General features: G+C 53.8%; 1 protein-coding gene across 3 annotated transcripts; it reads left to right on the top strand.

The window, feature by feature from the left end:
- Window positions 1–621: 621 nt before the first annotated feature.
- Window positions 622–11990, top strand: ENKD1 (enkurin domain containing 1). Of its 3 annotated transcripts, none has more exons than XM_027716266.2 (9): window positions 622–717; window positions 3327–3438; window positions 5104–5210; window positions 5497–5721; window positions 6804–6976; window positions 9296–9454; window positions 9575–9744; window positions 10581–10717; window positions 11227–11990. In XM_027716266.2, exons 3-9 carry the CDS (start codon window positions 5126–5128, stop codon window positions 11385–11387), a joined length of 1110 nt encoding a protein of 369 aa, XP_027572067.1. In that variant the 5' UTR covers window positions 622–717; window positions 3327–3438; window positions 5104–5125; the 3' UTR covers window positions 11388–11990. The 3 variants fall into 3 exon arrangements, with proteins under 3 accessions (XP_027572067.1, XP_027572065.1, XP_027572066.1); XM_027716264.2 differs by having other exon boundaries at window positions 5082–5210; XM_027716265.2 differs by lacking the exon at window positions 3327–3438 and having other exon boundaries at window positions 637–717; window positions 5082–5210.
- The last annotated feature ends 503 nt before the right edge of the window (window positions 11991–12493 follow it).

Below are 12493 nucleotides of genomic sequence, written 5' to 3'. Positions count from 1 at the left end.
CCTGCCATGGGTCTGAGCATCTAATGTCTGTGGTGTCTGTGTGCTATGTAAAATGGGTGAGATAATGTCTCCCGAGCTCACCTGAAAGTCACCACCTTCATTCAGATAGCACAGCTCTGGCTGATTTCATGCCAGTTTTGGGTCTGTTATGAAGTTGTCTTCCTTGAACTGAGAACCTTCCTCTGTGCCTTTGTCAGTATGTTTGCATTGGGCAAAAAAATCTTAATTACGGTTCCTATAGGAGAAGAAGGAAGCACGAAACATCTCCGGATGATCCCAGTGAAGGAAACACGGTGCCAAGACTCCTGGGTGAGCGAGAGACATGACCGCAGAATCGTGCGGAAGGCTGAAAGGGGCTTCTGGGCTGGCTCCATCCTCCAGCTGCCCTGCACGGGCGGAGCGGCATGGTGGCCACGGGAGCGCTCCTTTGGATGAGGCGAATCCCGGCCGTGAATCCCGGATTTCCCCGTGCCATCCCTGTTTGTCCAACGCGGCTGTTGTGCATTAGAGCCCGGGGCCGGCTCTGGGGGTCAGTGCTGTGCCCGGCCCCCGCGGTGTCCCGCGGCCGACCGGGCGCAGCGGCGGGGCCGGGCCCGCCCCTCCCGGCGGAAGCGGCCGTTGCCGGGGAGCGGCGGGGCCGGGCCGGGCCCTCGGTGCCGGCGGGCGGGCCCAGCCCTGCCCGGCCCGGCCGGGAGCGCTTCTCCGCGGCCTCCCTCGGTGAGTCCTCTCGGAGGTTGGGGGGGTGCCGAGGGCGCTCCCGGGGCCGCCCGCCGGGGCTCGGGAGCGGCGGAGGCCGGGGAGGGCTGGAGCTGGAGCCGGGCCGGGGCAGGGGCAGCGCCCGCGGGGAGAGGCGGGGGAAGCCCCGGCCGCCCTCGGCACCCCGGGGCTGCGCTGCTGGCAGCGCCCCCCGGCCCCTCTCCCCGGGGGCCAGGAAGGGTCCCCAGGGTGTCCCGTGTTGCCCAGCGGGTCCCGGCTCTCGGCACGGGTTGGTGCTGGTCCCGAGCCGGCCCGGCCGGAGGGGTCTGGGCTGCGGCACCAGCTCCAGGCTCCAGCGCCCGACCCGCTGCTGCACGTCGGGTCCTGTAATCGCAGCCCGGGGCTCGTCCCCGCGTCGGGGAGGAATCCCACGCGTCGAGGTGGGGCCGCGGTGTCGTCATCTGCCCTTGCTCCTCAGGGAGAGGACTGGGCTGCAGCCCTGCGATACCCACATCAGTCTCTGCCCGCCTTCCACCGCCGAGCACGTCCCTCGTTCACCTCCTGCTCCAGATGCTGCAGTTCACACGTCTGACTCCCTGGGCAGACTGTCCAGGCTGGCTTTGTTCCTAAAGTGCTGTCGGTGGATACCTCGCCAGCTCCCAGGAAACATGTTCAGCATGCAAACGCCGGTGTCGCACTCGGCTGTACCTGCCCCTCTGTTTTCAGAGAGACAAAGAGAATATGGGTCTTTGAGACTGGCAGGTGGGGAAGAGCTGGTGAGACCTGGGGGAAACAGCATGGGGAATAGTATTAAAAGGAGAATATTAACCTCTCTCATTGCAGTCAGCAAGCTTAGGCAGGGACTGACACCACTTGGGTAGGTCTACAGCACATGGACCTCATTTCCTGACCTCTGATTCTGCAGGAGGAATGGTTGCAGATCCAGGTTCTGCCCTGTTTTGGTGCAGCCCTCAGGCATGGAAGTTATCCTGATGTGACTTTCCATTTCAGCTAAAACTGTTGAGGAAGGAATCAAGCATGCAAGACCAGCTGCACGGAGATTAGCCCTTTGATTTGCTGCAGATGACTTGTTCTGCTTATCACAGTTTATCTCAGCCGTGGGATGATTTTTCCCATGCTTTTTGCAGAGATTGGCTCATGAAGGCAAGAAGCTGGGCTGGTGTCAGCTCTGTGTGTGGCAGCAGCTTCCTGGCCAGGGACACAGGAACAGCGAAAATGTCGTCTGTGAAGAAGAGGGAATGCTTCAAAGTCAGATGCAGTGGGTCCAAGGGTGTGAAATACATCTGCCCAAGCCTTGTCTGTTCCCATGTTTTGTAGTTTACTTTGATGCCAAAAACAAGCAACAAAAGGAAGCTGTGGTTCTTACAGGCTCTGAAAGGTCTCAGTTTGCCAAGGGGATAAGTAGCATTTTTACTGCTTGGTCAGCTGCAGCAAAGGGCACAAAGAGTCGAGTTAATGGTTACTAAACTTACAGGGACGCTCTGGGAGAGAGAGAGCTGGAGGCTGCACTGCTTGACTCCTAGGCCAGCATTAAACTGTGGTCCTGGGGGAGAAGTGAGCAGCCCTCCAGGCTCAGCCAGGGTGAGTGAGCAATGCTAAAGTTGTTGGGTTACCCTGTGCCTCCTGTGCAGGGCAGGGAACAGGGCTGGGGCAGCCCTGTGGCTGCTTCCCTGTGAGTGTACAGGCTGGCAGGGGGTAAGAACAGAGAGGAGCTGCACACATGTATCTGTGTACCTGGACTTAACCAGCCTGTTTTGCAGAGTCTGCCTGCATCTCACAGCCTGTGAGTGCACTAAATGGTGCTTTTCTGGTGGGAGCAGGTCAGGTACTGTATTGTTGATGTTTAGGTTTCTAACATGGTGATAAGAGAAGTTGCTGTCCTGGGTGCAGACAGTGATCAGTTCAGCCCAGGGCTGACCCTGTTCCCTCTTACCTCTCCTCTGTGCTCACAAGCACATGCTCCTGCTGTGTTTCCCTGACACTTGATCCAGTGCTTCTCTGATCCCCATGTGCAGGGAAAAGCCAGACTGCTTTTGGATAGGAGGTTACACAGGTAGAGAACGAACCCAGCAAAAGAAATTACTTGTTTGATAGAGGAGTAGTGGGTGGAATTGGCTCAGTACAGGACTGTTGGTGCTGCAGACCAATCAGGCAGGAATGGCAGCAGAGGAGCTCCACACATCCCCACTTGGCAGAAGTGAGCCATGAGGTTCTCTCACTCGTGTCCCCCAAGCAGGCCCATGGTCAGCAGGAGCAGAGCAGCAGCTTGGGAATTCTGTACCAGTGGTTGGTAACTGAGGTTTGGCAGCTGCTTCCCAGGGCTGGGAGACTGGCACTGGGGGCCGGTGTCCCACATAGGGGCATTCGCTATAGGTACCTAGATGGGCAAGATGCTTACTGTTGTAATGAGGTTGTCTGATCTTGCAAGATCCCAATCCAGAGGTGATGTGACTTGCAAATCAGGGAGTGGGTGTCATTTGCAAATTCCCTGCAGCAGGGCAGGGTGCAGTTGGGATGTGAAGGTATAAAACGAGCCTTCCATCCCCCGCCTCCCATCAACTTGCCTTTCCTCCTTCAACCCCCAGCAATAATTGTCTGCTCTGTTACAGGTCTTGATTTCAGCCTGTCATTTTGCGTGTAAATTACTGGGTTGGAACACGAGTTCAGATCAAGATCAGATGTGCATTTCAAGGCCAGTAGCTGTTCTGGAGTGATCTCATGGTGAATGCTTTTTTTTTTCCCGTTTTTTTTTTTTTTCTAGAATGAGAGAGCCTGTTCTGGCTTAGTTGGATCCATTATCAAGGAGATTAAATAATACCAAGCCAGCGTCCTTTTATCTCCGGCTGAGAGTCTGTGCCTGCTTTTCAGAAATAGCTTTCCCAGAGCAGCTGGGTACAGGCTGCACATGCAATGCTGGTGTGCAGTAGTCAGCACTGCTTACATTGCCTCTGCTGCTGTGTCCAGGAGATGAATAACAGCGTTTTGCTAATGGGTCTCATGTCAACAGGGGTGATTTACCAAGGAAGACTGCAGTGCATTAGTTGCTATGACTCAGACTCACTCAGCCTTGTACTGATCGTTTATTGGTTTATAAATTAAACTGCAGATGCTGCGTCCCGTCAGTGCCGGCATGCCAAGGATCCTGAAAGGGGTTCTTCCCGGAGGGTTGTCTCAGAAACCTTCGAATGATGCCTCAGGAGTCAGGGCATGCAGGTTGTAGCCCCAGCTCTCACAGCAGTGACTCCAGCCACGCTGCCCTGGCGCCTGTCAAAATCACGGTGTGACTCTGATGAGGCAGTGAGGCTCTTGTGGCACCTGCTGGGAGCTCACCAGCAGCCTGTGCCTGCTGGGCTGGCATCCTGAATCCTCGTGTTCTGAGCAGGGAGCAAGTCCCTCGGGTTTCTTGTAGGCACAAAAGTGCTATCCCAGGGGATCTTGGTGAGCAGCACAGCTCCTGCCCCTTTCTGCTGGAAGGGTCTTTTCTCCTGCTGTCATGGGAAGGGGAAATAGAACAGGGATCAGTGTGGGCCAGGGCAGGGACTAGCAGATCTGTGCTGCACTGAAAAGTACTTTGGAAATTAGAGAGATTTTTTTCTAAGCAGGTGACTGTTCTCCCCAAGACCTGAGAAACCAGCTGGGTTCTTCCCGATAAACCCAGTGTCTGCCCCTGCATGATCCTGCAGTGAAGTGTTTTATCTTGGTTCCTTTTAAGGTTCATTCCCAGCCTGCTCAGGGGTGGTGACAACACAGGTGTGTTCTCAGGGAGGATGCAGCCTGGTGGAGCAGGGGCTTCAGCTTCCTCTGGGCAGGCTGTGTTTGAACCACAGGAGACATTTAGAGGGAGCCCAAGGTGCAAGATAATTCAAATCTCAGGCCAAAACCTGTCAGATCATGGCCAGCTACCTTGTGTTTCCTGTTTACTGAAGACACACAGGGAGCTGATCTGAGAGCAGCTCAGCTCTTTGTGTGTTTGCATTAAATGTTTCTGTATGGGAGAACAGAGCCAGGAAGGATTTTCTGTTTTGAAGGTACTGATATTGCAGCAACCACAGACATTTCAGGTTCAGTGCTGGTAAAAATGCTGATTAGACCCACAGTAGGGATGGTGCTGCTGGACCCCTTGTTTCACCTGCATGAGGTCCACTTCAGGGTGGTTTCCTACTTGCAGGTCATCTCTGTAGCTGGGGGTGAGCTCTCTAACAAAGGTCAGAAGTTCCCCTCATTTATATTTATATTTATATTTATATTTATATTTATATTTATATTTATATTTATATTTATATTTATATTTATATTTATATTTATATTTATATTTAATGTAGCTTTTCAGTGGCTCAGTGGGCCCTGTTCATTTCTGTTCTCAGTGCTGGTTGGTTTCTGTGGCAGAGGCAGGGCAACGTGTGGCAGGATGTGTGAGGGGCCATCCAGGATTTCTGGCCCCATTCCTCCAGACCCTACGCTTTTTCCAGAGTATTACAAACGCCCCTTCTCAGGTGAGTCCTTGGTGCTTGCTACAGATGTGTGGGTTTGTGCTTTGGCACAACAGCTTGCATGTTTGATGTCCTTATCCTTTGGTGTCCTCGACAGTCTCCATTCACACCAGTGCAGGTGCTTCTGCTGCCTCATGGATGGTGATCCTAAAGGGGATCTGTACAGCTGGTTGAAAAATGGGAAAGTAGAGGTGGAGAGGGGGTCTTCAGCATTGTTTGTGGACTGTGAGTGAAGAAAACGATGAGATGATCATTTCCTGAGAAGGGTCTCCTTTTTCTTTCTCTGTAGCTCAAGGGAGGCTGGAAGGAAATGCTCAAAAGCTGCATTTGACCTCTGGCCCCCTGGACCCAGTTCCCAACCCATACTCTGCTTTGGGCAGTGCCCGCCAGGCCCAGCCAAGCCCTCGCATTCGCCCCAGTGGAAAGGACTTCCTGGAGAAGGGGCGGAAGGGGACACTCGGCCTCTTGCTGCAGCTCGAGGGGATCTCCCTTGGCGGGGGATTGCCGGTCAAGAGTAAGTACAGCCGAGTCACTGCTGGCCTGAGTTGCCTTTTGGGCCAGGGATGGAGCATCAGGGAATTGGGTGGATTCCTTGGATCTGCTGCGTTTGGCCTGGCAGTGGTGTCACCTGTGCTGGATAGGTGCTGTTATGGTCTCCATGGCTCCAGCCTGGACCAGGTCTAGAACTGGAAGAGGGACTTCAGTCAAACTAATATATATGAATCAAATGAAACCTTCATGTACAGAGAATGTTTAACATGGCAAATTCCTTGCTGGTGAAGCCAGGCAGGATTTGGGAAGAGTGTCTGTAGGTAGATACTGAGAACATCTTTGCGGAAGATGTTTCCCTCTCCAGGGATGTCACCCAGAGTACATTCAGAGGTCCAGGAAGGAGATAAGGCTGAGCCCTGGGTGTCATTTGGTTTGTTTCATGTGCTGGCATTGCCCCCAGCCTAGGGCCAGCGTGGCGGATGCCAGCTGGTGACTGCCACAACTGCTGTGCCCATGCAGGAGGGAAGTGGACGAGGGTCTGGTTGTGTCAGCTGAGATCTTCCCTGTCCTGGGAAGCCCAAGGAAGGATCATTTTTTATTCAAAACAAAAAAACCCTCCACAATCCATAACCTCGGTGATGTCCACTTGAACATGGGACAATGGCTGACCCTGAAACCAGGAACAGTGCAAGTTTACAGTTCTGCAGCTGCCATTAGCCAGCCCTCCCTACTTCATCACCATGGGATGGGAGTTGGCCTTGCTCTTGGGAGGATCCTGGCGCAGCTGGCACAGTCCAAACTGGGAGAAGTGGGCCACTGAGAACAAGGGAGGCTATGAACACCAGCAGTGTGCACAGACCTGTGCTGATGCTCATCTGAGAACTTTGGGATCCTCTGGCAGAAGAATCAGTCCAGGAGTGTGCACCTAGCATGGGAGGGATGCAGAGATGGTCTAGTCTGCAGGAGAGGGCAGAACTTGCAGGTTCTGTGGGCTGTTGGACCACCTTTGGAGACAGAGCTGTGGGCTCTGGTGCCAGTGCTCCAAGAGCCTGCATCCCTTGGCAGTGTCTGGGAGGTGAAGGTGTGTCTTCCCTTGCTGTGCAGGGAAAGAACCCAAGGACTACGAGAAGGAAAATGTGAGGCGGATAAAGGAGATTCAGAAGAGGTGCAAAGAGAAGGAGCGAGCCCAAGAGCACAGCCAGCCCAAGCCTGTGAAAGCTCTGTGGAAATCCCAGAAATATGAAAACGTGGAGTCAAAGGTGAAGGCCAAACTGCAGGTTGGTACCTACGGAGCTCTTGAACTCTCCTGGCTTGGGATGTGGTTCAGCCATGAGGGACAGTGGGATGATGGAGACTGGGGAGTCACAGAACCGACAGGGTGTGGGGGCATCTCGGTGCTGAAGCACAAGGGGCAGACATGGCAGCAGAGTTGAGAGCATGTGGTCTGGGTCCAGAGAGTGAGTGCTGCAATAATAATAATCCCCATCCTGTCTGGCCAAGCAGCCCCCCAGGCAGGGGATGCAGAGAAGAGGGAAATCTCATCACACCAGTGTGGTGGGTTCCAGGTGGTTCCCTCTCCCAGCCGTATTCCCTGCCTAGGGATGCTCCCAGTGATACAGGGAGCTTGTGCAGACAGTGGGTGCAAGCTGAGCCTGAGCTCCTGCACAAGCTTTCCCCCAGTACTCCCTTGCTGAGTTGGAGTCTTCAAGTTCCTCCTTATCTCTGCATTGCTTTCCTTTCATCTGTGGCCAACTTTTGACGCTAAAATGATGTGTATCGACAGCAACTGCAAAAATTGGCAAGATCATTCCCAAACCAGTGGTCCCAAATGCTCTGTCCCTTCTTCCTGGTGTGCCATCAACCTCTCTGATGTCGGTGACCCCTCCACACATGGGAGCAAACCCACGTGTGCTTCAGGAATGAGAGCCTACGCTCTTTTGACGAATCTGAGGAAGATTGAGATCATTCCTTCCTTTGTTTTGGGGGGAGGGGGTGGTCTCTGCGCAGGCAGTTTCTGCGTGGTGCGTTACTTGTGCTCTGTGGATTCCTCCAGAGGGGTGACAGGCGGCCCTGGCGCTGACTCACTTAGCTTTAACTGTTGCTGTGGCTCTCCTGGAGCTGAGGTGTTCCCTTTGAAGGATCTCCGTCCTCTGTGAAGCTGCTGCTGCTCAGAGTTTAAGTTGATTCTGTTAGATCTTGAGGACTAATGCAGAGTTTCTTTTCTCTCATCTGTCCCTGAGGCTGTTGACTGTAGCAGCTGCCTTGGAAAGGGCTCTGGCAGTCCCAGTGCTCCCAGGGAGCGTGCTGTGCTCTGCTAGCATGCTCATAAAACCACAGCCTTACTCGACTTTGAGCCAGCCCTGCTAAGGAAAGGCACTTCTCATTAACTTACTGGAGAGATCCAGGTCTTCTGGCTCCTGTTGAAACAAGACTGATCATATTTGGAGCAGTGCTGAGGAACATCACATACCCTGCTCCTTACACCAAAACCACTGATGTGACTGACTGATCCCACCATCAGTCTGCAGCTCTGCCCAGCTAAATGGGCCAGGCAAGAAGGAATCTGCCCTGAGGGGCTGCAGTTCAGCTGAGGTTGCTGCTGAGACTTTGGGTACCTGTAAAGATCTGGGGGCTGCCCTGTGTAGGTCCTGTCTCTTCCAAGAGCAGAGCAGTGCCCTGGTTGCATTTATCACAAGGTCACCCCCTCGCAACAGTGTCAACTTTCAATTTTCAGGGTTTGTTTGCAAAAAGGTTGTCTGAGATAGTCCCAGACTACCTGCTAGACATCAAGTAGTGTCACCTTGTGCCAGTGTTAACCACGGCCTTTGAAGATGCCCCTCAGATGCAATTCCACCAGACTCCTTCACTCTCCACTCTTTTTTCTGTCTAGAGTGATATAACCACAGATTTGAGGTGCTGAGCAGAGCAGCACTTGAGAACAGCACCTCAGCAGTCAGCTTCATGCCTACCTGTGCCACTTCATTAAAGCTTCCTGTGGCAGGTCAGCCCTCCTCTGGATCCATGGAAGTGGGATGACTCCTGGGAGTTTAAGGTGTCTGGTGTTGCCAACAGGGGAGATGTGTCTCTCCCTTGTGTCTCCTGCCTTTCAGCACATGTACCCCACGCTGCCATTTGTCCTTCACAGCAAGATTGCTGGGTTTTGAGGAACCATTGTCACTGTCAGTGTGGAATGTCCATGGATTTAGCTTGTCCCTCACTCCAGTAGGTATCCTTTGGGTTATCTGGTGTTACTCTCCTTTTGTGCCTACCAGGTTAGTCAGTAAAGAGGGATTCTCCACTCAGTGCTGCACATGCATTTGATCCAAATGCACGTCTCTGCAGATTTTCCTCTCTTAGCAATTCTTTACAAAGTTCTGTTTCCAGGGCTGGATTTGTTGCTTTGTTGGCCTTTGCTGGCTGACTACTGATTGCCTTCCCCCAAGAACTTCTGCCAAGTCATGGCAGAAAGCATGTGCTGCCGTGTGCCTGCTGGAAACCTGTGACTGAGCTCATGGTTGACGACCCAAAGTTGGTTGGATGGGTTTCTCTTTGCTCCAGTCTCCCTCCAATAGTGGATCTTTCCTTGCCTTCCCCAGGAGACCTCCCCACCTCCAAATCCTGAGGCTGTGAAATTCCTGAGAGCATATTCTCGCTGTGGCTCTGGGATCAAGCCCTGCAGACTGCTCTCCCCAAGGCCTGTCAGAGCCAAAAGAGCAGACACAGAGACTCCAGAAGCACAGGGTGCTGAAACCAAGGTGAGTGGCACACTAACTGCATCCATACCAGGGATTTCTGGCACCCATGCATCCCAGTGGTTTCCTGGTTGTGTGTGTGTGCCCAGAGGGCCCTTGATCCCTCGCTCTCTCTTCTTCCAGATCCAGGTGGAGGGCAGGGGCATCGACTTCATCAAGCACAACGCCTGCAATGCCAAGCGGGCCCCGCTGCGCCGCTCCCAGTCCCTGCAGGCACTGGCCGAGCTGCTGGAACAGAAGCACCGGGAGCAGGAGGAATACAACACCAAGCAGAAGGGCCATGTCCCCCAATAGTATGTATGACCCCCCTGTAACAGCCTTCACTGCATCCCCCAGCCTCTGCATAGAGAGGGGCTGGGGACAGAGGCACACTCACCGTGCACAGCAGCACCATTTACTGTGGCCTGGGGAATAAACTCTCCTGCCTTCCTGACTTAACAAACATCACATGGCCAGTGCAACTGGGCTCAGGAGTTTTGTCTCCTCCTCCCTTGCTTGCCACTGTACAGTGATGCTGCTGTGGGGGTGCTCTGTGTGCTCCTGCCCCTTCGTGAGCTTTGCTCCGCGTGACGCAGCTTCGGCATTAAAAGGTCTAGTTTTGGAGGGGCAGGGAGCTCGCTCTGCCTCACAAGTGTTCACCCTGCCTTGGACCTGGAGTCTGAGGAACATCCAACTAGTGCTGCGCATTTGAGGGTTCTGTGTGGAAGGCTGTTCCTGGGTGCCCCTGTCCTGGGACTGACAACGGTGTCAGTCCTTTGGCTGTGCATCCTCGGCCATGAGCTGCTCTGTCCGACTTCATCCTGCCACTGGCCCACAGACAGTTTTGCGAGGACTCGGTGAGCCAGAAACGAGCAGCAGCATCCCTTGTCTCCAAGGAGCATGTGTTGGCCTGAGTGTGTCTCTTCCAGCAGCCCTTTGGTGCATGTGGAGTGTGTTTGCTCATGTGTGGGCTAAACTCGCCTGTATCCTCCACAGCGAGGGCGTGTGCCAGCATGTGGATCCCTTTGGTCCTCAGGCAGTGACATGGAGCGTAGCGGGGTTTGAAGGTCATGATTCCTGCTCTCTGCCGATGTCCCTGGGCTGCCTCTCCTGCCAGATGTGCCAACACCTGCTCTCCTTTGCCTTGCAGCCTGCTGGAGAGGAAGGAGCTGTGGCGCAAACAGATGGAGGAGCGGCTGCGGAACCTGCCAGATCCCGACACGCCGCCTGGTCACTCCATGATGCCAGAGGACCAGCGGCTGGAGACCCTCGGCAACCTGAAGCAGAGTAAGAGGGGAAAAAAAATGGGGATTCCAGCTGAGAAAAACAAGCAATCCTAGCCAGGACTGCTTGGGGGGAAGAGAGTTGTGGGCCACAGATTCCTGCCACTTGAAGGGTTGCCTGGAATAAGGCGTGTGTAGGCAGGATGTGAGCTGTGTGTGTGGAAAGAGCAGTCAGTCTCCTGCAGCTTGGTGGGACCTGCAGGTTACAGGAGTGGCTCTCTGGAGCAGGCTTGTCCAGTGGACCTGATGTTAGGGTTACTATTACTCCTAAAATGTTGGAAAGATTTTAGTTGGAATGGACCCTCAGAGGTCTCTAGTCTAATCCTTGGTTCTTCAAATCTGGAGCAGGTCCTTCAGGTCCTCATCCAGCTGAGCTTTGAATAGAAGGATTCTAGGTCCGTGTTCCAGTGCTGCCATCATTCTCATGGCTGGGGATGGGGTCATAGTGTCAGGAAAAGGATGGATTTATTTGTTCTTCAACTTACACAACTTGTCTTTTTTCTCTTTTTACAGGCCAGGAGCAGTTGATAAAGGACTTGGTTCTGCTGCCAATGCGTGGAGACTCCCTCAAGATGCAGAACAGGCGGGTAGAGCTGGAGAGGAAGCTCTCCCAGATAGAAGAGGCAATCAAAATTTTCTCGAGGCCCAAGGTCTTCATCAAGCTGGACTCCTGAGCCAGTGGGGCCACTGTGCTGTGCTGCTCTGCATGCATATCCTTCCTTGCTGTGCAGGAATGGACATCACTTTAGGAGGGAAGGAGAGGAAGGCACGTTCCAGACCCTGGGCCCATGCAGGTGCTGGTACAGTGTCCAATGTTCAACTGGCATGCTTTGCTCACCCTCCAGTGCTGTGTCTTGTCCACAGAAAAGGGAGGGAGATGACCTAATATACTCCTTGCTCAGTGGTCTGGAGAACAGTTGTCTCTGTGCTGCTTGACTTCTCACAGATCAGCTCTCTTCTCTGGATCCATGCCATCACCTTGTATTTTCCCATTTTTTCCCGCTTCTAGATACTTGTAGGAGCTCTCCCGTGCTGCTGCCTGTGGTGTTCCTTGCCACGGTTTTTCTCCTGAGCCTGGACCGTGGTCATGGCTCATCCTGAGCACCTGCAGGCTCAGCAGGTTGGGGACAGCTTGGGACAAGGAAGAGGCACAGAGCTTCAGTGCTTTCTGCCTGGGGAAGGGCTGAGCTGGCAAGGCGATCTGGTGGGATGTCTGGAGAAGCCTTTGTTGTCTTGGGGTAGGAGATACTCTAATAAATCATCATTTCCATCTCTCAGTGTTTGTGCAGCTCCCAGTAGGCCCAGCAGGGCCTGAGGAGTGGTGGTGGGCAGCAAAGACCTGCAGCACTGGCACAGTGCAGGCAGGGGATGAGCCGTGGGTTTCACAAGGCTGGGCGCTGGGACACAGTGGTGGACATGGAGTGGAGCATGTGCAGGACAGGGCTGGGCAGATGCCATCACAGAGGAGAGCTCGCTGCCTCCTTACCTTCAGGTGCCACACAGGGACCTGTGCAGACCTTTGCAGGCATCCTGCTGCATGAAGCAAAGGAAAATTTAAGAAGGGATTGTTTTAGAAGGCATTATTTTAGAAGGGATTGCTGGAGGGTGCATCTGCTGCTCAGCAGAGGGGCAGTGCCACAGCTTGGACCCATGTCCCGCTGAATTAGGAGAATTTTCAAGGACAGGGTGGCCACCACCACCTTGCTGAGGCTCTATCCCCAGACGGTGCCACCCTGAGGTGATACACCCTTTTTCCCCTGAAGTCCCATCAAACTTTCCC

This window comes from Pipra filicauda, unplaced genomic scaffold (genome assembly GCF_003945595.2).
Source record: "Pipra filicauda isolate LSUMZ 115617 unplaced genomic scaffold, ASM394559v2 scaffold205_size1947385_pilon, whole genome shotgun sequence".
In the NCBI taxonomy this organism is placed as follows: domain Eukaryota; kingdom Metazoa; phylum Chordata; class Aves; order Passeriformes; family Pipridae; genus Pipra; species Pipra filicauda.
This window is presented reverse-complemented; position numbering and strand designations above follow the sequence as displayed.

Coding starts and splice junctions, on each gene's coding strand:
- ENKD1 (XM_027716266.2), top strand. CDS start 5,126: ATGTGTGAGGGGCCATCCAGGATTTCTGGCCCCATTCCTCCAGACCCT. Junction 5,722..6,803: donor CGGGGGATTGCCGGTCAAGA/GTAAGTACAGCC, acceptor CTTGCTGTGCAG/GGAAAGAACCCAAGGACTAC. Junction 10,718..11,226: donor CCTCGGCAACCTGAAGCAGA/GTAAGAGGGGAA, acceptor CTCTTTTTACAG/GCCAGGAGCAGTTGATAAAG.